The sequence below is a fragment of the Tiliqua scincoides genome, chromosome 10 (genome assembly GCF_035046505.1).
Source record: "Tiliqua scincoides isolate rTilSci1 chromosome 10, rTilSci1.hap2, whole genome shotgun sequence".
NCBI classification, from domain to species: domain Eukaryota; kingdom Metazoa; phylum Chordata; class Lepidosauria; order Squamata; family Scincidae; genus Tiliqua; species Tiliqua scincoides.
Genome location: NC_089830.1, coordinates 27,671,911 through 27,698,182, shown reverse-complemented (window position 1 = coordinate 27,698,182; position 26,272 = coordinate 27,671,911). Strand labels below are relative to the sequence as shown.

Below are 26,272 nucleotides of genomic sequence, written 5' to 3'. Positions count from 1 at the left end.
GGGCAGTCTACCTCTGCATGCTAGTCTGCAGGCAAGCAAGAGTCGGACACGCCTGTTCCTATCAAGCCATGCTCGTGAACCTCCTGCAAACACCTGGCTGGTCTCTGTGGGAAGCAAAGATCTAATTCAGTCACACTCTTACTCTCCCTCATCTCCTTTCGAAGCCAGCTAGCCAGTAGCTCCTGCCCTATCTTGTGGCAGAGAGTTCCAACAATTCCAAGAAGAATCTCCTTCTTTCCATCTATCCCAATTCAACTACTAATCCTTTTCACTCAAGGAAAATGAGGCAAGAGAGGTAGAAAAACTGGCCCTCATACTACAGGCCTCCAAGATGGAAAACAATTATAGCAGCCCACAGGGCTCAGAATCAGTTGGCAACACCTCCAGCAGTAGGAAACTCCTCCCCCATCTTAGGGGTCAACTACACATCATGCTGCAGTCCTCTGTATGGGAGCTTCCAACCCATGGCCCCTTCCACAGCCCCGCAAAGCACTTGGGCCCTGCCAGTTTACACCAGACAAGGGATAAGAAGGGTTAAGCCTCCTCTTTCTCTTTACTGATGCAAATCCCCTCTTCTCCTCTGGAACTTTGCAAGGGGGAAGAGACCTGAGGCTGCAGCTGATGTATGGTTCACCCCGCAATCCTCGATTTAGCCTATTTCTCTGGCAAAACACCCCCCAAACCCCTCCAACAAGGGACACGTCTCCCCCTATTCCTGTCCTCTTGACAATCCATCAGTCCCAGCTTGGAAGGAAGGCCGATCATCAATTATCAGACAAGGCATATTAAAAGCACTTCATCTGTGGCAGAGATAATTACCGCAATTAATTATTCATGCGGCAAGGACCGAGAGAGTGTATGTGTGTGAGCACATGACACATGCGCAAACACAAGACTGGCTTTCTCCCCTGGCAGGTGAGCAGCACCAAAGAGCCCAAGCGCAGCAATCCGCACTGACCAGGAGGCAAAACTGTTGCACGGGGTGGATTAAGGACATTGCCACAGTGCATTGCCCTTGCACTGTGTTCTGACAAAAACACTGCCCCAGCTGCTCTCAGTCCCCTTCTGGTGATCCCCATGAGGCTGACAGCAGCTTGGGGGAAAGGTCGGTCCCACATGCCTTCCTTGGGCTAGACCAGCCCCCTTCCTTGGGGTCTATGGCTCCTCTGCTCCCTGAATGTGAAAAGGAAGTGGGAGTGGGGCAGGCTGCAGCACCTCCTCTCCTCCACACTTCCTGCTCCTTCCTTTTCACATGCAGGGAACAGGAGGGGGAGTGGTAAATGTGGCAAATGGAGTCAGGTGCCCCTGCTGATCGCCTTATGCATGGATGGACCCCCCCCCCCCCACTTTGACCAGTTGCAGCAGCAAATACAGTCAGTTTCAAGTCCAGAAATCCCTTCAAGGCTTGCAGAAACGAGAGGCTGGTGGGAGCCCCAGGAATTCCTCTTTGACTAATTATTTGTTCAGGGACCTTCTGCCCTGCCTCTCAACAAGCTCCAGGGAGCAGGAGGGATTTGGGGTTGCAGAGTTGGTGCAGGCATCTGGGAGAGAGTCCAGAGACAGCCACCTCCCAAAGGCCCCCTGCCCTGGTCGCCACCCACCCACCTCCACCAGAAAGGGACTGAAGGAGGTTTTAATCAACAGGTAGGTTCACTGGGATGAGGACACTCCTTGAGGAACCTCCAGTCCCCAGCCATTTAAATGAGACAAAACATCCCCCAAGAATGCATCATCACACTTATGGAACTCACTGCCACAAGACATTCTGAGTTTTTAGATAGCTTTAAAAGGAGGTTTGAACAAATTCATGGAAAAGAAGAAGGTCTAATCAGTGATTTTTCTTTTGTAATTCCCCTTAGTTTAAAATTAAACAAATCAGAGAAATAAAAGTCACATTCAGCCAGCGATTGGTGCCCCACTCTGTTCGACTAGCAGCACCCAGAAGAGGGCAAAGAACAGTTTTCCAGAACGCAGGTTTGCTGCCTTCCAAATGCCGCAGACAATCATCTTGGTTATTCTCAGCGCACCCCGCATGGCCACATTACTCATGCGCCGTACATCTGGCCATGTGAGGGGGATTTTATTTCCAGCCTGCGCATGTATTATTCAGCTTTTAGTACACAGCTCACACAACTCCTACCTGCGAGAGCCCGAGGTAAATAGACACCGTCTCAGAGATGTAAAGGAATTTTCCCTCCTGGTTCAGCGCAAACACAAACCCGTCCAGGGACTGTGGGGAGAGAGAACAGAAACAAAGCAAAAAATAAATATATATATTTAATAATGCAGGGCACTTCTCTTGCCAGAGAGAGGAAGGTGGAGGGCAGGAGTTGCATGTCACAACAGCACAGCTGCAGAGACTTATTGGGAAACTCTGGGGGTCTGTCATCAGAATAAAGCACCCCAATAGCATAACCGGGGGGCAGAGCGGTAAGTTGCTGTTGCTGCCCCAAATGACTCCAACGGCAAGTGGAAGGAGTTGCTTACACAGCACATTGTGACACCTGCTGCATTTACTGTGCCCCCCTCTGGCTACACCACTGACTCCATCCACCATGCAAGGTCTTGAGAAAGGAGATTCCTCACTGAGGCTGGTGCCAGTCTATTGAAGGAAGGGTTACACCAATCAATGCAACCATTACATTGCAAGTTAAAAACCATTAACCCTTTGGTGGCTGTTCGTTCCACCGAATGATCTATCAAAGCTCAAGATCCTGGAAGGGGCTCTTGACAAGTCCTCCCCGGGGGGCTGGAAGCTGCTGGCCTCCAAGCGGAGGCAGCCCAGGAAATAGAACAGGTGGGAGGGCACCTCCTCACCTAGGAGGACATCGCTTTGGCTGCTCAAGGGTCCCTTGTCTCAAATTTAACAGGAAGCAAAGGCCCCTTCCCATCAGAATCTCCCTCGTTGGAGGCCTTGCCACAGCGATTTAAGCTTAACACAGTTGAATAAAAACAAGAACATTATTAGGATAAAAACAAAAACCACCCTTATGGTTTAGCAGAGAAATTCTGCTTAAAAATATAAGCACAGAAACCCCAGCCAGAATTGGGCTACCAAACATGATGCTGGCTGCCGAGGAGTGAATCAGGCTAGAGAGAACCACCATCTCAGACCAAGGAGGGCCTGTCCTGCCCCAAGATCCGGCTTACCCAAAATCCTTTAATTGGAGATTGCTGGAAACTGAGCTCTGGGTCTTGTACATGCAGAGCAGGTGCTCTGCCCCATGGGCTAGACACCTGCAGCTCTGAACTGGCGCTCAGAATCTTTAATAAAGCGCATATTCTCCGCCCCCTCCATATACCTGCCACTTGCACTTTCCTCCCCTTCCTCTGTTGCCTCCTTTGCGTCAAATTGTAGATTGCAGACTCCTTGGGACAAGATGAACCTGACCTCTCCTACTCCGTCAAGCGTCATCCATGCTGATGGAGCTGTATGAACCAACAACACTCTCTAAGACCTGCAGACCATGCCCAGCTGAGCTCCAGCCAACACCCCCCTGGGAAGAAGCCAACATGCAAAAGGGGTGAATTTTGTTTCTAATTTTGCTGGAGAGGGGAGAAGCACACCTCTTTGCGTAAGGTGCCAGCAAGAGTTCAGGCTGGGTTTGGGATGGAGGCTTTAGTCCTCTTAGCCAGAATCTGTGTTACCTTGACACAGCATATGTGGGTTACTCTTGCCGCACTCAGGGCTGTGATTCAGACACACACAGCCACCCATCAGGACTTGCATTTCAGTAGCAAGCTCTGACATCAGAAACAAGGTTCCGAGGCCAAGACCCCACCTCCAATTTAAGCCACTGTTTAAAATTTTGGGACAGAACTGGGACTCCAGGAACATGGACAGAGAGAGAGAGAGGGAATATATATATTCCTCAGTTTTGCCACATGGGGAATCTCAGGTGCTGAACAAAGACCATCCAATGGACAGAGCTGTTTCTCCAAGGAACACACATGGGGGGGGGGGAATCTGAATAAGGGTGAAGAGTCTTGGCCAAAACCCCCCCCCCCAGTGTTCCAGAAAACAGGAAGCAGCTCCCCAAAGAGACACACACCTCAGACAGCCCTTTGAATCTTACCATGGCAAATTTTAACCAATGCCAAGAAATGTCCATTTGGGGTCCTGCGCCAAAGCTAACTCAGGCAATGGGACGCTTGCTCTTCTCAGGGGTTCTGAAACCTCCCTCAAAGTCAACGGGCAGGCAGGCGGGAGTCTCCGCAGCAGGCAGCTCAGAATTCCTGCAATGATGCAAAACCTCCTCAGCTTTGCAAGGAGATGTGGGTGTGATCCCTGCCAGCGCACGGTACTGGGTGGTGATGTGCCTGTGTGTGGAATCCAGCACTGGATCCAGTAACCTCCACCTTAAGCGGCAAAGTCCAGATCGATCACACACCAATATGTGTCCTTTTATCCCCTTTGAAAATTACTTGCAGGGAGCGGCTGACAGCAGTGCTGCAGGGGAGGTGCAATGCTCTCCCGCCTTCGGAAGCTGGAGCCTGTGCATGCTGCTCCCCATTTCCACTTGGCTCAAAAACACGCTTCTTGCCATGCACGCATGTGTGTGCACACAAAGTTGCAAGGGGGAGCTGTTTGGAGCAGAGAGAAGGCAGGTGGGAAAAGGGTTCAGCCCCCCCTCCCCACACACTATTCCATTTCCAGTTGCCCCTCCATAAAGCAGCCTTTCAAGAATAAAAAAGGGCTTTCATTACAAGGTTGGTCCTAAGAACCTAAACTCTCTTTAAAAAAAAGAAAAAAAGACCAAGTTTCTAGACCTTGTGACTTCCAAGAAGAGACGGAAAATGAGCTTGCAGTGCAGTAAAATCTACGGAGCACGAGGAGGAGAAGTGGGGACTGGCTGAGAAATGTCAACCAACCGATTATTCAGCTGTTGGTGAATAATCCAGGTTGCAAAACAGAGACACGTGGGGCAATTCTTAACAAGTGCAGAGAACAAGGGTGCAGAGCAGTGGATTGGGCACCTTTTCCAAGCCAAGGCTGAAACACCTCCACTGCTGGGACACGGCACATCTGAGCAACCGCCAAGACCCCACCTTCACCCAGCTTTCATGCAGTGTGTGCCTTACAGCCCAGTTTGGAAAAGCAATACTGCCACCTGGTGGCACTTAAAGAAACGGTTGTCCAATGCATTTCAGCACACTTCAGTGTCATCCTGTCAGCCCCACTGCACTTGGGCGAGCTCTGGGAAGTCACATGTGGAAACAGGTCGCTCTAAGAGACATCGGTGACCACTCAAGGGGCTGGTGTAGAAGCAATGACACATCAAGGGAAGCAAGGAAGAGGCAAGAGTGCACCTGGAGCTTTAACCTGGAGTGCATGCTGCACATGGAGGACTTTGGAGAGGCCTCTTGGCCCTAAGGAAGCAGAACGCACCATCTTGGGCCCATAGGTTATCCCACAATATGCTCTCACTCCCACACACTCCTCAGACATCAAAACTAAAATCTTTTGACAGGTGTAACTGGTCATGCTGGCCCCAGCCTCCACCCGTAACCACACCCACTTGGGACCACCTCTCCATCTTCAGCCATGCCCTGTTTAGAACTGAGATGGCCTCTGCGCATGTACAAAGTGCCTTTCCCTCTCCCTTGAACAACTGCAGCCTGCCAGCATATGCCCTTAAATGTAAGGAGTAGAGAGTTCCGTTCTTTTGCATATGGCAAGAGAAGCCCAAGCTTCCCTGTGCCTGGAAGGGAACCCTCCAGAGTCACTGCCCAGGAGTCAATGCCACTTTATCCTGCCGAAATATATTTGCACAATCGCAACCTTCCCTTGCAAAGGGGTGGGGGGGGGGAGAAACAGCCAGGAATGAATGAAACTGACAGCCCCGTTAGTGTGCAGGCATGTTCATTACCACTTACAGATAAAATTGCTTCCGATTTTTTTTCCAATCATCAAGTGGTTCCGATGAGGTGCTGGGAGGTCATTGCAGCAGCAATTAAACAGTTGACATCACATGACAAGGGACATCTCTGAGAGGCGGAGCAAGGAGGAGAAGGGGGATGCCAAGGCCTCCACAGAGTCGTCCCCCCCCCCCAATTCATTCAGTGGGTTTAGAGCCTGCTCTGCCAAGAACACTCTGGGCAGAGAGTAGAGACAACGGGCAGAATCCAATCCTGGGATTGTACAAGACCCTGACTCCTCCACACCGGCTAGGGACGGAGCAGTGTTCCTTTTCACAGAATCATATCGCTGGAACATACCTATAAGGCCATCTAGTGCAAACCCCCTGCCTGTAGCAGGAAATCCTCTTAGAGAATCTCCGGCACAAGCCTCTGCAATCAAGATCTCCAGCGAGGGAGAATCCACCGCTCCCTTGGCAATCTGTTCCACTGCCAAACCACCCTGACCACTAGGGATTTCTTCCTGATGTCCAACCAGAATCTTTTCTCTTGCAGTTTGTAACCCGTGGAGCTCTCAGAATCCTCGAGTTCAAGAGTCAGCCAATAAAACTGAATGACAGGAGATTTGAGTCAGACAAGACAGGAATTTTTCACCCAGCGTTCATGGAACTGCCTGCCACAAGGTGGGATGATGGCCACTGGCTCAGACGGTTTCAAAGGGAGATTAGGAAAATTCATGGACATGGATTTTGGACAGTCTCCACCGAGGCTACCCCTGAATACCAGCTGCTGGGAAGCAACCAGGGTTGGACTGTGGCCTCCATTCCCAGAAACATCTGACCAGTCACTGTCAGAGGCAGGACACTGGACTGGATGGGCTTTTGCCTCTTCTGATGTTCTCAGCCATTTCTTCAGACTTAATCCTTTGCCTGAAACTCAGCCCCAATAGATAAGCCTGTTGCAGATACCTAGAAATGGGGGCTCAGGCTGACGAGTCTCCATCAGAGGGCATGGCTTACCCTGGAGGGCAGCTGCCACCCATGCCAAGAGGTGATGCAAGCCAGCCAAGTCAGTGGTTGCAGCAGAGGATCCAGGGGCAAGGACCACAGTCAGAGCCAAGACAAGTTCTTGGCCAAACTCCAGAAAGGGCTGAACGGAGGGAAGAATAACTCTTTTTCCTCGGCCTGTATCCCAGCAGTCGGGCAAACAACTCCACACATTTGAAAGGGAGGGAGGTCTCTCTTTCGCACCTCAAGCTCCTGCCAGCCAGCTGTTGACACAACATTCCCTCCCTCCCAGCCACCCCCTTGCCAAATCCAATTTCTTCCAAATAAATATATATTAGTCCCACAAAAGGGGACTAATGTAGGCACAGGAAGGCCTCTGGTGAGGTAGAGGCGACAGCAGAAGAAATGCATTTTGGAACGGAAACGCACACACCTGGCCGAGGAGCCAAACTTTGTTAGCGCCTCGGCTCCCCTCCGCCCTGGAGCCTGCTCGGAAGCCTTTAACTCAATTGAGGCTGTTCTCGCCTCTGCGCCAACTGCCGGCCAAATTAGGTTCCCTTGAAGCTGGCCAGGCCGGCAAAGGCCACACCTGCTCCCTTCCTGATGAACCCCAGAACTGATGTGAGGGAGCAAGGATTCAGGGCGGAGCATGGGAAAAATCCTTCACACACACACACACACACATACACACACACACACACGTCTATGAAACCAGCCACGGACTGTGGCAACAACCGTGAGATTCATAAGAACAGCCCCACTGGATCAGGCCATAGGCCCATCTAGTCCAGCTTCCTGTATCTCACAGCGGCCCACCAAATGCCCCAGGGAGCACACCAGACAACAAGAGACCTGCAAGGCTTCCTGGGAATTGTAGTTAAGAACATAAGAACAGCCCCACTGGATCAGGCCATAGGCCCATCTAGTCCAGCTTCCCATATCTCACAGCGGCCCACCAAATGCCCCAGGGAGCACACCAGATAACAAGAGACCTGCAAGGCTTCCTGGGAATTGTAGTTAAGAACATAAGAAAAGCCCCACTGGATCAGGCCACAGGCCCATCTAGTCCAGCTTCCTGTATCTCACAGCGGCCCACTAAATGCCCCAGGGAGCACACCAGATCACAAGAGACCTGCAAGGCTTCCTGGGAATTGTAGTTAAGAACATAAGAACAGCCCCACTAGATCAGGCCATAGGCCCATCTAGTCCAGCTTCCTGGATCTCACAGCGGCCCACCAAATGCCCCAGGGAGCACACCAGATAACAAGAGACCTCATTCTGGTGCCCTCCCTTGCATCTGACATAGCCCATTTCTAAAATCAGGAGGCTGCACATACACATCATGGCTTGTACCCCGTAATGGATTTTCCCTCCAGAAACTTGTCCAATCCCTTTTTAAAGGCGTCCAGGCCAGGCGCCATCACCACATCCTGTGGCAAGGACGACACCACCATTCGACATATTGAAACGGTGTCGAGAAATTCACCAAGGACAGGGCTGTCCATAACAGAAAGATACAACCTCCATGGACCAGGGCAGCCTACCTCAGAGCACCAGGCTGCTTTCAGGCCATGCCTGGTGCCTTCCTGGAGGCATCTGACTGGCCGCTGTGGGAACCAGAATGCTGGACTTGATAGATCCACTTTGACCTGATCAAGAAAGAGGATTCTCCTTTTCCATTTGCTGTTGATAAGGCTTCAAAATGGGGGGGGAGGGGGAACAGTAAAGCAGCTCATCCAAGCAGGCAGGGATCGTGCAGGGGGTCCTCAGTGCATCCAGCTCATCTCCAAGAGCAGAGGCAGGGGAAGGACGGTGGCGCCCGAGCAGGAGTGCAGACCTGCATGTCAGGCCCTCTCCGGAAGGGAGCACACGACCCGGCAATTTATTCATGGTGTCAACGCATGTAATCTGTTCACCAGCAGGGGCGCTGTTGGGATTTCCTGCCGCGGTCATTGAAACGTTTTGGTCCTCCACTAGCACTTTTCACCAGCTTGAACTGAGGAGAAACCGCAGGGTAGATGGTGAAGCTCACAGGTGCTGGGGCAGTGTTGGGGTCCAAGGAGAGGGATCTGATGGTCAGGGCAGTTCAGCAGTGAAATAGATTGCCAAGGAAGGCAGGGAAGCAATCCCCAGGATCGTGTCCCTAAGGGGGGCGCGAAGGGGTGTGTGCTTGCACTTACACTTACGTAGTTAGGGCTGCTGGAGGCTGCATGAGGTACGGGGAGCCCTGCGCAGCCCTCCGCAGGGCTCCCCAAGGCTTGGAAAGTTCAAATGGAGACAAGTGCAAGCGCCACCCCCCTTCGCCTCCGTGAGCGATGTGACCCTGGGGGTTGTGTCGCTGCCCTTGCCCCTCCCCCACAAAGACTTACGGAGGGAGTAAAGCTCCCTCAAAGTTTGAGAAACACTGCTCTAGGAGGAACTTCCTGCCATAGGCAGGGAGTTGGTCTAGATGATCTTGTGGGTCCCTTTCAATGCTATCATTCTAGGATTAAAGTTCTCTCTTGCCCACAAAGCTCACCGGGCACCCTTTGACCAGCCGCCCTCACTCTCTGGCTTACCTCACAGGGAAGCTGCAAGGAAAAAACGGACAGGAGACAATCATGTCTTTGGGTTTGCTGTGGACAGTGTTGGATTCACACAGCTCTGGGGGAACTGAGGAAGGAGCTCCTGACAATCTCTGTGCACAAACCCCGGCAAGGGCGTTCCCTTCTGGGCTGTCACCAGCCGGTCCGCGGCACGAGGGCGGGCCTTGGCTGGCGACTGATAAATTGCTCCTTAACATATTACCATATGCCACTTCTGATAATTAGCCAACAGCCCCAGGAGACAGCTGTAATGAGCGCGCTCAAAAAATAATTAGCCGGATCTGTCCGCTCCACCAGCGCTGGCCCTCAAAATGTCACAGCTCCTGCGTTGAGCGGACGGTGGCAGATGGGGGCCAGAGAAGCCAAGGGGTGCCCTTCTCCCCATGAGGAGGCACCTGTGGGTCCCAGAGAATAAGCGGACTGGCAGGGCCCACCATGGCCAGAAAGGGGAGAAAAAGAGAAGGAAAAAGGTCACAGAGTTTTGCTGTGTTCGAAAAATCCCCAGCCAGTTGCTTGCTGGAGAACTGCAAACCTCTGCGCTAAGATTCAGCTCACCTTATCGCCAGCACGTGGACCTCCACTTTCCCCAACTCTGCATTCCCTCCCCAAGGGTTAGGGTGGCTCTCTCTCCCTTCTGCCACCCCTAACCCTAGCCTGTCACCAGCTCTCCATCATCACCAGTCCTGCCAAATCCAGAGCGAGGCTTCTCCTGTCCTGTAACCAACTGTCCACTGGTGCTAGCTCCCAGTTCACGAAGGGGACACATGCGTCCCCAAACTTCCGGACAGGCTGCTCTCCAGCAGGCTGCCGCTCTCCCAGTTTGTCCACAATTTCATTCGGACGACAGTGCCGTGACTTTCTTGGCGCTTCTGCGTGGCCACCTGGCACTAAAAAGCAGACATGCTCTGACTTCACAGGGCCTTGGATTAGATAAATTCCATCCTTAAAAGTCACACATTGTCTCCACTTTCCCAATCACAAATGAGGGTAACTGCCAATTTTTAATTAGAGAGAGAGAGAGAGAGAGAGAAACCGTTCTGCAGAAGGGACAAGAGGTGGGATTTGGAGAGACAGAGCCTGGGCAGAGATCTCACCACTTGAGGTGGAGCCTGGTTGGAAGCCTGGTGGCTAACAGGGCAGAACGGGGAGAGCCCGGAAGGCCTGAGGAAGAATTGCATCAATTGGGGGAGAGGCCAGACAGAATCTGGAGTCCCCTGGGCCTTCAGGCTGGCACCTGCTAGAACAGCAGAAAAATGGCTGGCAGGGAAGACCAAAACCAGCACGACTCACCTGCAGGATGTGGCCCCCCAAATGCTGTTCAAAGAGTTCAGTCAGCAGTGCAGTCGCCGGCCTCCTGCTAGGAGCTGTAGAGAAACCAAGAACCAGCCATCAAAGCAAGTCCTGCGAGAGGGTGCCCCCAAACCCTACCCTTCATCCCCTCTCTGCTATTCCCAAGGACACACTGTTGATACCAGAGGGAGGGCCGTACCAGAGTGAGGACTTCCCCACTGCGCCTGCAATACGGGGGACTTGCACCTGGATCTCAGGAAGAGAACTCAGAACAAGCCGCAGGCAAGATGGGGGTGGCCAGCAGAGAGCACCATTGTGTGGGCTCCAGTCCACCCTTTAACTCTTCAAGGGAGACTTTTCTTGGTGCAAAGAGGAAGAATCAGAGACCTGAGGCCTGCAAGATGAGCCCTGCTGAATTAGTATACAGAGAGAGGATGCTGCACCCTTCTTCCTCAGAGCCAGTCAAACACCTCCAGAAATCAAAACTCCACAAGAAGGATGTGACAGCAACTGTCCTTCCCTGTTGCTCACTTCCTAGCAGCTGGCATTCAAGAGCCTGCCTCAGGCCACTGAGGTTTCTCATGGCAAGCGCAGCAGTTTCCTCCACAAATCTCCTTTTAAAGCCACGGAAGTCAGTGGCCACCACCAATTCTGAGACCATTTTTAAGTTAATACCCCACCCCACCGCTCCCCAAAGTCCATGGATGGTCCCTCTGGTTATCTCCACCACCCTATTTTATCCTCAGAACAGTCCCATGAAGTGGGCTAGGCTGACAGCTCACAGCTGGTCCAAGGTCACCCAAACCAGAGAACCTTTTTTCAAGGTTTGGTGTCAGCTTGCCTGGGAAATATAAAGGAAAGCGGGCTTTTGAGCACGAGCAGAGTACCGTTGCCACTCAGTAGCCATTGCCCAATGCCCCACATATGAAATCAGGCAGTCACTTCCAAGGGAGGGGCTCTAGGACAGAGCCCCTGCTTTGTATTTGGAAGGTCTCGGGTTCAGTCCCCAACACCTGCAGTGAAGACAGACTTCAGACAGCAGGATTGGGGAAAAATCTTCTCTGCCCAAGAGAGCAGCTTCCATCAGAACAGGTGACATGGAGAGAAGCTCTGTCAGCATGCAGAGCACAAAAGCCCTCTCTTCTATTTATGTTGGCTAAGTTTAGGTACAATTAACAGGGACCTGCAACAACATTTTGTGACATCACAGCAGTCCCGTCCCGTCCCCCCAAATCAGGAGGAGTCTGGAGGCAAACAGGCTGCTGCTAAAGATGCAAACTATTTAAAAATCCATGAATCCCAACTTCATCCCTCTGGCTTACAGCCCAAGCCTATGCATGTCTACTCAGAAGTAAGTCTCATTAGAGTCAATGGCACCTACTCCCAGGAAAGTGTGAATAGGATTGGACTCCTAGACAGCAGGATCATAGACCTGGCTTAGACCTGTGGGAGGGGGGGAACCATCAGCTTGCCTGAGGGTCAGGAGCAACATCTGGGCTCCTGCGCAAGGGGTCACAGGTTGCATGTGGGCAAAGACACTTCTCCCCATTCATGCTCCCTCTTACCAGTGAGCAAGCTTTGACACCTGGAATTTTAAATTTTGCTATTAAAATGGTGTGTGTGTGTGCGTGTGTGTGTGCGCGTGTGTGTGTAAACAAGAGAGAGAAATTAAAGCAGGTGGCTAGGAATAGAACTAGAGGCATTTTCAGCAGAAGAAGGAAACCGTTTGGAGAGGACAGAAACTGTGGAAACAGATTTACAAACCAATTTGGCCAAACACACGACAAAGAGGCCTGCCAACGTCTCACACTCACAGGCACACTGTGGGGAACACCACTTTACGTGCACTCACCAACATATAGAAGTGCAGGATTCAGGATGGCACAAACACACCATCCAAACAAGCCCCAGGCTCCCTCACTTTGGGGGGAAGACAAGGACGGAACTGGGGGGGAAGGGGGAGGCATGGGGGGGAAGGGACAGGACGCACCATTGTGCTCTGCACATTCCTGGGAGATGGGATTAGAATACTTATCAGCTCCGCATTCACTGCTCCCCAGCAAAGCTGAAAAGCTCACAAGACCTCAGCTTAACCTTTCTTTCAGCCCCTTCTCTCATTGTAGCCCAGGACGGCACAACTTCCCTGGGTTGGGGGGGGGGGGAAGAGTGGTGACAGAGAGGAGGGGGGAGGGAGGAGGCAAACATGGCAAGCAGTTGAGAAACCTGCACCAAGCCACACTGGAAGCTCTCCTTCAGCATGGGGGACGGACGGACGTGTAATACAGCTCTGAGCACAGAGGCCACACTCCCTGCCTTGCTGAAGTGGGGTCCAACAGGCTGAAACCTGAGCCATGTTCTCTGTCCCGGGACCCTTTAGAGACATACAGTGTGATTTTAAGAATATGGCTGCAGTTGGCTTGGGCCAGCACAAGGCATTTTGGTCCTGGACGCCAGCAGAAAGACAAAATGGTGCCCAACCTACAAATCACGCTAATGAACTGGGCTACACACAACACAGCAGAGTGCCCCCTGCAACACCACCCCTGCAATGGGGGGGGGGTGTCAGTCTGCTCCACAGCATGCTAGTGGTTCTATTCTCCAGGTACAACAGACGCTTCCCATCCAGCCACGGCATCTAGAGTGCTCACACTCCATGACATCACAGCAGCCCAGCCAATACACTGGAGGGATTTAGGGGTTGCCAGTATTTTTATAGCTATCACCCCCATTATACGAGTATGCACAAATCACCAGCTTGTGGCAAGGCTGCCCTCCGGGACATGCAGGTTTCTCCTCCAAGTGCAGGTTCACAATTCAGACCCCGTTCCTGTTCCCCACCCCAACTGCCCTCAGCACATTTGTACTGGTGGGGGGGCCCTTCTCCAACTAGCTCTTCACAAGCTGCAGTTGTGACAAACAGGCATCCACTGGAGCTTTCAAACTGGTCATTTACACCCAGGTCAACCATGGGTACAATTTGGCTCCTTGAAAAAGGGTAAATTTGTCCACCCGTGTGAGTTAGTGGCAATGTTTTAAAAGGGGGGGGGGAGAGGAAGAGAGAGAACAAGTCTTCATTTGTTGGAAAGGCGACATGCTGGACCTGATCCTGACCCCCAATTTCAAGCTATGTTGCTGCTGCTGCTTGTGGCTGTCACTCAGAACGTGCCTTCCCAGGTACCGCCTCAGGCCACAAGCCCAAATCACCAGGGATTCTATCCAAAGATCCCTCCACTGGATCTGTGGGCAATACAACCGTCCCTCCCTTGAACAGGAATTCTGCTTGCCCTGAATGACATCCCCAGCCATTCAGCCCTACCTCCCACTCCAGAAGCCTCAGACAGGTTCTTTGCCAGCACCTGGTAGCAAAGATCTTTGGAACCTGGGGGGAGGGGCTTTGACATGCAAAGCAAGCACTCTCCCCAGGACCCCTGCAGTGCAAGGGACTGCAGGGTGTTCTCATACCAGCACATGAAGCTGCTTTGCACTGTTCATTCACCTCACCCCCCTCTTTATTTTCAGCTGGTAGAGCCTTTGCAGGGTCACTGCTGGAGACCTAACTCCCCCCCCCCCCATATCCAAAAGCCATTCAGCAGGAGTGAATTTGGTCTCTGTTGCAGGCCCAACCTTCCAGGGGCCAGAGTTTAATGCAAAATATAGCAGGCACCTCCAACTGCACCCTAGTCTGTCATGTGCAGGGTGCCTACTCTCTTCCTCCCTTGAAATCCCCCTCCTAAAGTCCTACTTTCTCTGTTAATTTTTTGACTAGACCCCCAGCCCTTTCATCCTGTGCTTGAAGTAAAAACACACTCCCCCCATTTCTCCTGGCCTCACTCCCCTGGCCTCATTATCTCTCATGCGTCTATTTTAGACTGGGAGCCCCTTGGGGCAGAGACCCGTGTTTTCTTCTATCGCAAAGCACTCTAGATCATGTCCTACACCGGGGTGGGCAGACTTCAACCTTGTGGAATCCAGAACCTCAAGAGTCTACCACACAGAGCTGGGTGCGAATTGATGGCTCAGGGAGGCAGATGCAAAATTAAGGAAGGGGGGAGCTTTTACCACATACTCAGCTCAGGAACTGGTTTTCATTATTAGAAGAAACACAGTTAAATGGCTGATTTTGCTCTGATCACCCAGAGATCTGGATCCACCCTTCGGACCACTCCTGCCTGGCACAGAACAGACAAGGACCATCTAATGCAGGATTTACTGGGGCAAAAAAGGAGAGGAACCAGAGCAAGTGAGAATCCGCTTCTCTTTTGGAGCTCACTTTCAAGGAGAAATACTATTTTACAAAGAATTTTCTATCCTTTTTCTTTCAAAAAAAAAAGGGGGGGGAGGAGGAAAAATAGCAGTGGCACCACACAGCCTTGGAGATGGCAGTGAGACTGCCTGTCTCCACTATCTGCGCGGATTTACTTGTAACTAACAAACAGAGAACTCCCTTGACAGACACTCGGAACAATACCAGCACCGTTAATTGCTGCAATTTGTTCTGTCATTTTCTTTAATTCCTTCATTTTTCCTCTCTTGAAATAACCCCGTGGGTCAGACAGAATGCTCCTATAATTAAAAGCATTTAATGTAAGAATTAGAAAGCTGCTAGGATTACAGAGAAGGAAGGGTGGTAGGAAAAAAAAAATACATGGTGGGGGGAGAAATAATACAGCCCCTCCCCCGAAGTTTGCAAGTTGCCAGCTTTTTGAAGTCATCAAGGGTGCTCAGGTTTCTTGGGTTGTTGCTGTTTTAAGACTGAAACCTCTGATTGGGGGGGGGGGGGGGACACACAGGGGAAGCCAGGGCAGTAGAAGGCATGACCCCAATTCAGACTCTTCAATGCAGACATACAAAGCAGCATTAGCAAATGGTTCGGAATAAGGGCTCAAGAGTGCATGTTTGCTCAGAAGGAAGTCCGTTCCCTCCCAACCCTGAGTCCCAAAGGCTTACACCCAAGCAGCAGCACGTTGGATCTCAGCCTACAGCTTTGAGATAAGTCATCACTGGCTGCCCATTCGTTTCCGGGCCCAATTCAAGGTGCTGGTATTGACCTTTAAAGCCCTATACTGCTCTGGACCAGGGTATCTTAGAGATCGCCTGCTCCCGTACAATCCGGCTCGCCCTCTCAGATCATCAGAGAAGGCCTTTTTACAAGTGCCGCCGCCTAGGGAGGTACGTGGGGCGGCTGCAAGAAATAGGGCCTTCTCAGTAGTGGCACCAACGCTATGGAACTCCCTTCCCCTTGACTTAAGAATGGCTCCCTCTCTTGAGACCTTTCGGCAAGGCCTGAAGACCCTTCTGTTTAAACAGGCCTTCTGAGTTCTTGGCCTTTTAACATCTTTTTAACATCTTTTAATATTTTTTACAGGCCTGATTCTTTTATGACTTGCTGCTGCTCTATGCTCTTTTTACCTATTTTTTTACTCTGATTGCTGATTTTAGTATGTGTTAATATGTTTTTATTTGTTTTTAAATTGTTTTTAATTATGTTGTAAGCCGCCTTGAGTCCCTTCGGGGAGAAAGGCGGGGTAGAAATAAAGTTATTATTATTATTATTATTATCAGGTGACAAGCAGAGGAGGCCTAGAGTTTCACGAGGCCCCCCTTCCCTATGCAGCAGGTCTCCACACCCAGATGTGGCCCGCAGAGAGCTTCTGTCCGGCCCGCGGCCAGCCTCTGATCTCCTGAGAGCCTCTGGCCCAGCTGACCAAACACAACCAGAGTTGTGCCTGTGGGGTGGGGAAATGGGGATCCATTTAAGTGTGTGTGCTTTATTTCTTGGGCTGTGTTGGTGCTTGGAGAAATCCTGGACATTTGAGCCCATTCATTCATTCCTGTCATTCATCTAAGTTCCGTCTCTAATGTATTTATTTAAATTTTATATTTAATTTTTTTTTCCCGGCCCTCAACACCGTGCCAGATATTTGATGTGGTGCCTCGGCCGAAAAGTTTAGAGACCCCTGCTATACAGTATCCTGCCATATAACCCTACCCACATTGTCCAGTCAACAGAGGGGGCCTGACTGTGCCGCCACCAGCAGAGGTGTGTGTGTGTGGGGGTGGCGGCTAGAAATAGGGCCTTCTTGTGGTGGCTCCTTGTCTGTGGAATTCCATTCCCCTAGAACAGGGGTCTCCAAACATTTTGGCCAGAGGGCCGCATCAAATATCTGGCATGGTGTGGAGGGCCGGGGAAAAAAAATTTAAATATAAAATTTAAATAAATAAATTAGAGATGGAACTTAGATAAGTGAATAAATGAATGAATGGGCTCATTCATTCAACCTCTCTGGCCCTCAGAACACCCTCCAGACACAATCAGAGCACAGTTCTGGTCATGTTCAGCTGAGTGGGCCAGAGGCTTTCAGGAGACAAGAGGTTGGCCGTGGGCCAGATAGAGGCTGGCTGCGGGCCACACCTGGCCCCCGGGCTGGGGTTTGGAGACCCCTGCCCTAGAATTAAGGACTTCTCCCCCTCTGGAAAGCTTCTGATGGGGTTTTAAGACTTTTTTATTCCAACAGGCTTTTAACTGCTGACAGGTTGGGCTGGCCTGAGTAAATGAATGGGTGATTTTCAAAAATCTTCACACAACAATCTTCACACAGGTCTAGAAACCTGCTTCTTAAAGGAAAGGAGGTGAGAGATTTTCAGAAGAATTTTTTTTTTTAAAGACCCCCTCCTCTGCTCCAAGCAGACTCTTGAAATACCTGTGGAGGGAAGAGAGGCTGACACAAGGATTCTGCTACTTGCACCACAAGTGTTGCACAAAACAAAAGCCCATGGCGGGGGTGGAAGAAGATGGGGGGCGGACAGAACACACACAATCACATGGCAACTTGCGTAGTAATTTTGTCCTGTCATTGCACAATAATCACAATATTTCACCCTCCGCTGAACAATGGTTTTTAATCTCTTAAAACATGTTATTTCCCCTTTTCCTTCCGCAGTGGGAGGGAGCTTTCTTTAAATATTTATTTTGCATTGCGCCTAAAGGGAGACCTGCACAAGAAGAGCCCCGGAAGTCTTGGAGAGTTTCTGCTGGTTTTCTGTGTCCCCCACACAGAGCAGGGATTTGCTGTTCCCTCCAATGGGGAAAGCTAATCACTTACTCCTACAGGACAAAACAGGAGGAATGCTATTGGGATGAGGGGGTGAATCCACCTGTTCCCTGGGGAACCCAGCTAATGGGATTCAAACCTGCCCTTATTTGCATGGCTCAAACTGCACAGCGCCTCCCAGGTTCTGTTTCTTGATCACAACAGAGCATGAGATAATGCTGCGAACTGCCCCTTCTGGTGTGACTCCACCTGTTCACCGAGGTCCTCACTTGCTCCGAGTCAGACAGTTGGAACAGAACCTTTTCGTTGGTGGCACCAAAATTGTGGGAAACCCTCCTTAGAGGCACCCGCTTGGGACTTCTTTACCCAAAAGCACTTCAGAAGACAGTCATGTGTTGCTCACGCATTTTTGGTGCTTTTATCTGCTGGTCCAGATTGCATTTTATACATCTTTTACTGGCCACCTGGTACACTATACTGCGGAAGAGACATGACCGAGGTACGGCTGCCAGACTGGAGCAGAGGGAATCCCATCTGAATGCACCCAGTCTGGCCCTCTCGCCCCCCTGAAGGAAAACTCCCAGCCGGAGCCTTGAGGGGGTTAATGTCAAAACCTGGTGGGATTACTGGGAACTGCAAAAGGAGCAAATCGTCTGGAGTTGGAGCAATCACCAAATTCTTTCCCCAAGTGTGTAATTATGTGGGAGAATAAAGCCATTGGAAGAGCGCTGGATTACGGCTGCCCAGCTGCGCCTCCCCCCCCCCATGCATCAGAGCAATGGGAGAATTAGATGCAGCTGAAAGGCAAAGAGCAGCAAATCTCAAGGCTCCTGACTGGCAAAGGGAGCTGGGATGAGGACTGAGCCACGCAGGAGAAAAGCCTTGCAAAGCAGGAGGGGGGCAGGAGAAATTCCACTCTGAGCCCCCAACCAAGAGATCCCCCATCCCAGCTCCTGGTGCCCTGCAGGTCTCTGCTCCCGAGGCCTGGTCCACACATGCAGCAAATATGAAGGGGTAGAGTCTGAAGGGTAGGAAGACACTGCACCACTTCTGAATGAATCCTTCCATTAAAACAACTCCGCAGTCGGAAAACAAGCTCTGCAAGAAGTGATTTGGACTGTCAGTTTCCCTCCTGTTCTGCTACCTGATGGTAGTTAGTTGTATGTGTTTTTTTTTCTTTTCTTTTATCACAGGGTGATTTTTTTCAAATACAGGGAGCAATTAAAAATCACACTGCCCCTGTACAGTCTACTTCGTACAGTCCAGTCTACCACCTTGGGACTGCACCACAGCATCCCTTTGCATAGATAGACCAAGTGAGTCCACCAGACCTGGATGGGCCTCCGGTGGAAGCCAGCTGCAAAAATCAGAACACTTTGCTTTCTGCAGAACTTTGGAGTGTTCCGATTGCCCCACATACATCATCTCAGAAATGCTCACAACAGCCCTGTAAGGTCAGCCAATGTGCCCACCCCACAGAGAGGAGGGCTGCGGTCAAGAGAAGTTTGCTAAAGGCCACCTGGCTCTCAAAACAAGCAAGTGGCCACTCGCTGGTCCTTGGATCTTTCCTCGTATTCTCTTTTCCTTCCTTTGCAAGCCAGATGCACCCGCCAGACTCCAACAACTGCTCAGGCCGATGGGGGGGGGGAGAAATGAGGGGTGTCCTGCTAGGAGACAGAACTGGGACAATCAGATTGAGTGGTCAAGCCAAGGTGCCATCTGGACGGAGGCCAAATTTGGGTGATTCACCTTTACAGGAGACAACTGGGTCGCACCATCCCTGCAGACTCCATTGGACTGTAAATATGCCAGGCCAAAGTGGGGGTGGGGGGTGGGGAACGATAGGCTGGGCTCCAACAGCAGCAATCAGGAAAGATTGTACCCCCCTGCCAGACAACTCCGTGCAGAGAATTCAGCACTCTTTCAAAGCACGATATACAGGGTGTGTCGCAGGAGACTGGAGGACAAACGTTGTGTACCCAGACTGGGGACATCTGTCTCATTCCATTGGCCCGCCTGTCTCTCGTACACACACTGTCCCGGCCCGTTTACTGGGGGACGGAGCAAGGACACAAGTCCTCGCATAGGAACGACGGAGGGCACGTCCAGTCAGATGCTTGCAGAAAGCCCACAAAGAACATGCAAGAGACTGTGCCCAATGTTGCTTCCAGCAGCTGGAATTCGGGGGTAGCCGGCCCCCGAATTTGGAGTTTCTGTTTACCTATCATCCCTAATGGCCTATTCCTCCACAAATTGGTTTGCTTATAAGACGAGCCCTCTTGGACAGGACAAAGGCCCAAATCCTAAGTCCAGGAGGGTGCCCACTGGCAGTGGAAAAAAGGGAGGGTGGGTTCTGGAACAGAAGTTCTCTCACCCTGTCCTTGCCTCCCACCATTTCATGGCTCTCTTTGGATCCAGCACGCGCCTCATTCAGGCAAGTTTAGGCAATTTAAGTAATTTGCACAAATGTACACAATTTACACCATTTTTTCTAGCACTACAACTGCAGGCTGGAGCATCCGTGGATCTTGGCATTCGCATGGGGTCCCGGAACCAAACCCTCACGAACACAGAGGGCCCACCGATATACGTATAAGCATACGCACAAGGAACGTGCGGTGGGTGGGGAGGCAGGTGAGGCAGTGCCTCCCCACCGGAGTCCTTCAAAAGCGCCGCTGCTGTGGGAGCTGCTCAAGCACTCGCAACCCACACAGAGGGGCCAGGCCAAGGTGGGAGAAGAGGGAGTGGACACCTATCCTTCCCCACAGAACTGAACGACTGCTCACTTGCACTGAGGAAGTAGTCCACATCCGCCGACAACAACAGGCTTGAGGCACTGAGCTCTACAACTACTACAAAGCTGTTGGTGCTGGATGGGACCAACTTTGCCAGAGGTCAGGGTTTGGTTCATTTAGCCCCCAGGTCAAAGTTCCAAGACCTACATGGCCTTCTGGAAGACCAATGCTGGCCATTCCTAACTGAAATAATTGCACAAGCCTCGCCTGTTCCACTGGGCCAAAGCCTGAATTGCAAGCCGCTTTGGGCAGAGACCTTTCCTCCTGTATCTTGTAAGGGCACAGTATCAACAACAACAAAGACCATGGAATCACAAGCCACCCTTATTCCAAGCCTGCCTGTCCAGCCACCAGCAACTCTACTCCCTCCAGCCCCATCTCTCTCTCTCTCTCTGATTTCTCCCACATCAGCCAAGTGACTAGGGAGAAAAAAAGTGGCATTAAAAAAAAAAATCAGACTCCTTTTACTTGTCAAATTACAGGCAATCTGGTCTCCCTCCAGATGTTTAATAAACCACTGATTGATTAATCAACATGACCTTAATATTTTTCCCTGGCTAAGCCCCTGGAAGACTCTTGCTGTCAGCATTAAAACCACTGCTAATTGCGCTAATGCGATTGATTAGGAAAATTGGCCCCAGGTCAAAGATGGTAATTAGTACAGAGGAAATTGCTAGCCAACAGCCTCTTCAGGGGGAAGGGCGGAATAATTTGCAGGCTAGGAAAGGTTCGAATCAGGACTCCTAGTCCTAGTTCTGGTTGCAGAGGGGAAGCTTTTCCAATGGTCAGAGCAACAAGAACTGGGCAGAAAGATTCCTAGGTTATTATTTAATGCTTTACAGGATAAACAAGAGAAAGGACTTCTGCCCCAAGAGGCTTACACTTTAAAGCCCAACAGCTCATATAACCCTACCCTCATGGGTTCCAGCTTTCAAGTGCAACAGACTGAGGCAGGGAGCCACCAACCTCTAAGTTAGCTAATGATGAAATGTGGCACCCCAATTTGACACACGACCCCGAAGAACACATAAGAGCCATGCTGGATCAAGCCAAATGCCCAACTTGGCCAGCTTCCTGTATCTCACAGCGGCCCACCAGATGCCCCAAGGAGCACACGACAAGGGACCTGCACCGCGGCGCCACTCCCTTGCATCTTGCATTCTGAGGTAGCCTATTTAACAACTGTTACCCTGCAGATGCCTGATCTTGTCTGATCTCGGAAGCTAAGCAGGGTCAGGCCTGGTTAGTTCTTAGATGGGAGACCGCCTGGGAATACTGGGTGCTGTAGGCTTATACCATAGTCTTTCGAGACTGAAGGTTGCCAACCAACCATTTCTAAAACCAGGAGATGGCATATACCTATCATGGCTTGTGATCTGTTATGGACTTTTCCTCTATCAAACTGTCCAATCCCCTTTTGAAGGCATCTCTAGGTCAGATGCCATCACCATATCTTGTGGCAAGTTTTTCCACAGAATAATTACCCGATGGGCAAAGAAATATTTTCACAAGGGCTGACCAGGTAGATGAGGGCAAGCAGAGCACCTAGTTCGAGAATGTTCAGCCAGATACCCCTGGGAAGCCCACAGGCAGGCTCCGATCCAACATCTGGTCCCCAAAAAGACTGCCTCTAGACCAGTGGTTCCAAAACTTTTAAGCACCGGAACCCATTTAAAAAAATGACACTATCTGGACTCACCTAGGTTTACTAGACTTTAAAAAAGCAGATCTAAGAAGAAATAATATATTAATAATATAATAATAATAATAATAATAATAATAATAATATTTGTATTTATATACCACTTTCTTTCTGGTCATTGGATTACTTCTCTGACTTTATTCAAGGCGGTTCACATAGGCAGGCTATCTCTAAACCCCCGAGGGGATTTTTACAATCACAGAAAGGTTCTGTCTTTCAAGAACCGCTGAACATTTCAGATGGATCTTTCACGGTCTGGTCTTACTTCTGGCCCCCAGTTGCCTCCCATGCTGGCTGACAAGCAGCTCCTTCATCTCTCACTTGAAGGGCAGCCAAGACGCTTCTTCGTTCACACCAAAGAGCAGACAGAATAACTCAGCTCAGCTTGTCAGCTGCTTCAAGGTCTCGCCATTCACGGAGCTGCCTTATCTTCGGGCTAATGGAGGCTCTACCCTCTAGACCAGACCTTCTGCCCTATTTATTTATTATAATCAGAAAAAAGAACCTGAAACATTTATCTCCCTATATCTGGACAAGCTTGTCAACTGCAGGAGCTGAGCTCTTCGCAGGATAATTAGCAGCTACAGTATCTGATTTTTGATATCTAATTGCTTGAGGCAATTAGAGATATCAATTGAGGCAACTGAGATAGCTAATTGCTTGAGCGGTTCCCAAACTGTGGGTCAGGACCACAGATATCTAACTGCTTGAGGAAATTAGTTATCGGATCTTTCCATCACTCTTTAGCAACCCATCCAAAATCAGGTTGCAACCCACCAGTGGGTCCTGACCCACAGTTTAGGAACCACTACTCTAGACGCAGCTTTAATAGCTCTAGCTCCACCAAGCTTTAATGGCTAATATTATGTGGTATAATGGTTAGAGGAGTGAACTTGGGAGATCTGGGATCAAATCCCCATGGAGCCACGAGGTAACTTCGTCTCATAGCTAACCTATCTCACAAGGTTATTGCAGGGATAAAATGGAAGACTGATGGTGTGCCATTCTGAGTTCCTTGGGATGGGTTGGGATGAGACAAAAATGAATCAATAAGTGGATGACCCACTCCTATGAATTTTCTCATCCCTTTTCTTTTTTAAGAAAGATGGGATCCCTTTTCTTTCTTAAGTCCCACCGGGTAGATGGGACTCGTCAGCCTGGGAAGGCAGCTCATCTGAGAGAAGGAAAACTATGATCCCAAACCTCCACTGCCTTGTGGCTACATCCAGTTATGGAAAAGGCTTCAGGAGTCAACCTCGAGGCAAAATCCGGAGCCGGAGTCCCTGAGGCAGTTCATGGCTGAACACAGTCACGTTCTGGCAACTCCTGCGACGCCGCTGGAACCAACCGTATTGGCCTCTGCCTTTCCATTGGACCATTTCAGCAACATGGAGAGGGGGGATTTGCTGCATGGGTAACAGCCTATCCTCCATATCTACTTTACCCAGGCTTCGCGCACTGCAGAGGACACTGTTCCAGAACCACCATTCAGAGCGTGACACCATAGTCTTCCGAGACTGAAGGATGCCAACAAATTTCTTTTTTAGAAGATTGCCCACCGTGGTGATCAAACAAACCCTCATGTGGGTATGAGTTTCTTTGGCGCATCCTGAGCCTGTAGCCAGTTCCTCCTGAGGAGTGACCCCAAGTTGGGAGTAGCAATCCTCTTCACAGTAAAGAGACCAAACAAAGTTCTTCCAACAAGTCACTAGTCCTCATGGCTCACTCGCGCAGCCCAGCACACCTAACCAAGCACCTGCACACAGAGACCTTCAAAGCCTGGCCACTTTGGCCCCTGACACCACCCTCTATTTTTAAACTCTCCCCCAAGGCACAGCTGCAGCAACACAATAGAGAGAAAACCCGGCCACATATTTTAAAAGTTCCCGACTGCCTCGTTGGTCCTTTCTCACAGGCACTCATTAATAGAATTCATTTCCAACCAATTTTGGCTTTTCTTGCAAACTGAGAGTGGGGGTGGGCAGGCAGGAAGGACAAGGCAAACCCCCAGCAAGATGGACCCTTTCTCTGTGCTGGAATCTGCTGGCGGGGTGGGGGGGGGCGAGAGGGGGGAAAACGGACCGTCCCTCGCTCAGCCTCCCCAAACAATAGACAGATGTTTATCCCCATTTCATAGAACACTGGTTATTTGGCTGATAATTACCCTGTGGGTAATGATAGTAATCAGAAATTGCTGCAAGCCTGTATTCTTCCAAGGCTGTTAATTTATTTAATTACACACTTTGAAGCTGCATTATTTAAATGGTGATTTATTGCATGGCTAATCAATGCTATTTTATCTGGGCGAGTGCCTGTCTGTGTGTGCGCGGGAGGGAGGGGGAGGGAGGGTGTGTTGGAATGGAGCGGCCGCTTGGCCTTTGGGGGGAGGGCGGCGGAAGAAACAGACGGACTCTGGAAGAGAGGAGGCAAAGAGTCGGGTTCTCCTTCATTCACTGGGTCACGGCAGGCACACCAGAGGGAGACTCACCTCGCAAGTCACCTGCAGGGTTGGAACCAAGCGAGTTCCAGAGCTGCCATTCTTGCCCCCTTTTACAGGTCCGTCACAGGCCTTCAGAGCCATTGCAAGTCACAGCACTTCCACCTGCTGCTCAAATCCCACAGACACGGAGCTTCTCCTGCTCCTCAGACCAACTTGCACTTGAAACTTCCTCCCAGGACACCTCCAGAATGTCACTGCTCCCCTTGCTCTAAGAATTCCTCAAATTTGGAATGAAGTCCTTCCCATGAAGGCTGGGACACAACCCACTCCCCGACTCAATTTGCAAGTGTGAATGAAGGCACAGCTCCTCGTCCAACCCTGCCTGTCCTCCCACCCCCTCACACCAATTTTTATCTGTAAGCCCTCCAGGCCAGAGTACACAGACCCAGAGACAAAGTCCCCCTAAAAAGCCTCCAAAGTCCCCTTGTGTTTGGCCTCCAAAGGCAGGAGGCAAGCCTCCTCTTGTTGGCCTCTCAAAAGGGACCAGGCGCCCAGGCTGCCCTCCAGGCCTTGATTCAGCAGGAGACAGACTTGGCCAGTAGTTGGCCCTTGAGACTGACATCAAGACCTGGCCAGCCATCTTTCTCTGGCACTCCCAAGATGGCTGCCCCACACCCGCCACACACAGGAGCGCCCTCCTAGCCCAACCACCCACCTTTGGCACTAACCTTTGCTGGCCGGAGCAGGGCCTTCCACTCGCAGGCTCCAGGGTGGGTCACCGTGGTTGGCAAAATCCCGCATCTTAAGGTAACTGATGGTGAGGCGGACGATGGAGGCCTTGTCCAGCTGGCTGGTGATGGCTCCAGGCAGGGGCAGCATCTTGGCCAGCTCATAGAACTCAAAGTTCTCCTTGCCCCGCCGTGAGCGGGCCGCGTTCCGGGACTTCTCCTTGCGCAGGGCCTGCAGGCTGGGGAGGACGAAAGACCAAGCTAGACAATAGTCAGTGGGGAGGGGGATAGAGGCTTATGGGGGGGGAGTTACACCCACTTGATCCCCACCAGCCCTGCAAAGTCATTCAGGCTGAGGCCACTAGCCCAAGGCCGCCCAGCTGAGTGAGGATTTGAACTCAGGACACCCCCACAGTTGATGCTCCGGCACTCTTAGTCATCACCCCAAACCCAGTTCTGAGTCAGAAGGGGCACCCCCTTACCAGGGTACTGGCTGGTTCTTCACCAACAGGCCCTGCAGGAAGTCCCACTCCACGCTGACGCACTTCACCTCACTGCCATACAGAGCCGCCATCGTGACACCAGAAGCATCCGACTGTGAGCCGGCCTCAGAGAGTCCACGGCTTGCCAGCTCCCTTTAGAGAAGGTTGCATCCACCTGCAAAGAGAAAGAGGAAACTGCTTGGCCGGCCCCTTCTTCTGCCTGGCCTTCCCACCCCCCACAAACAACCTGCAAAGGGAAGCCCCCCACCCGATTGACTTAGGAAGGCACAACCTCCAGTTTTCACCAAAGTTGCCTCAAACACACTGTATGC

At 51.0% G+C, this 26,272-nt stretch overlaps 1 protein-coding gene across 1 annotated transcript in view; it reads right to left on the bottom strand.

Moving 5' to 3' along the window:
* Positions 1–26,032, bottom strand: part of NPAS1 (neuronal PAS domain protein 1) — a 42,970-nt gene extending 16,938 nt beyond the window's left edge. The window contains exons 1-4 of the mRNA XM_066638548.1: positions 25,941–26,032; positions 25,459–25,697; positions 10,742–10,815; positions 2,141–2,230 (exon numbers count right to left, since the gene is read on the bottom strand). Of these exons, the coding sequence (XP_066494645.1) occupies positions 2,141–2,230; positions 10,742–10,815; positions 25,459–25,697; positions 25,941–26,032 (495 nt within the window). The remainder of the gene's footprint in view (positions 1–2,140; positions 2,231–10,741; positions 10,816–25,458; positions 25,698–25,940) is intronic.
* Positions 26,033–26,272: the final 240 nt, after the last annotated feature.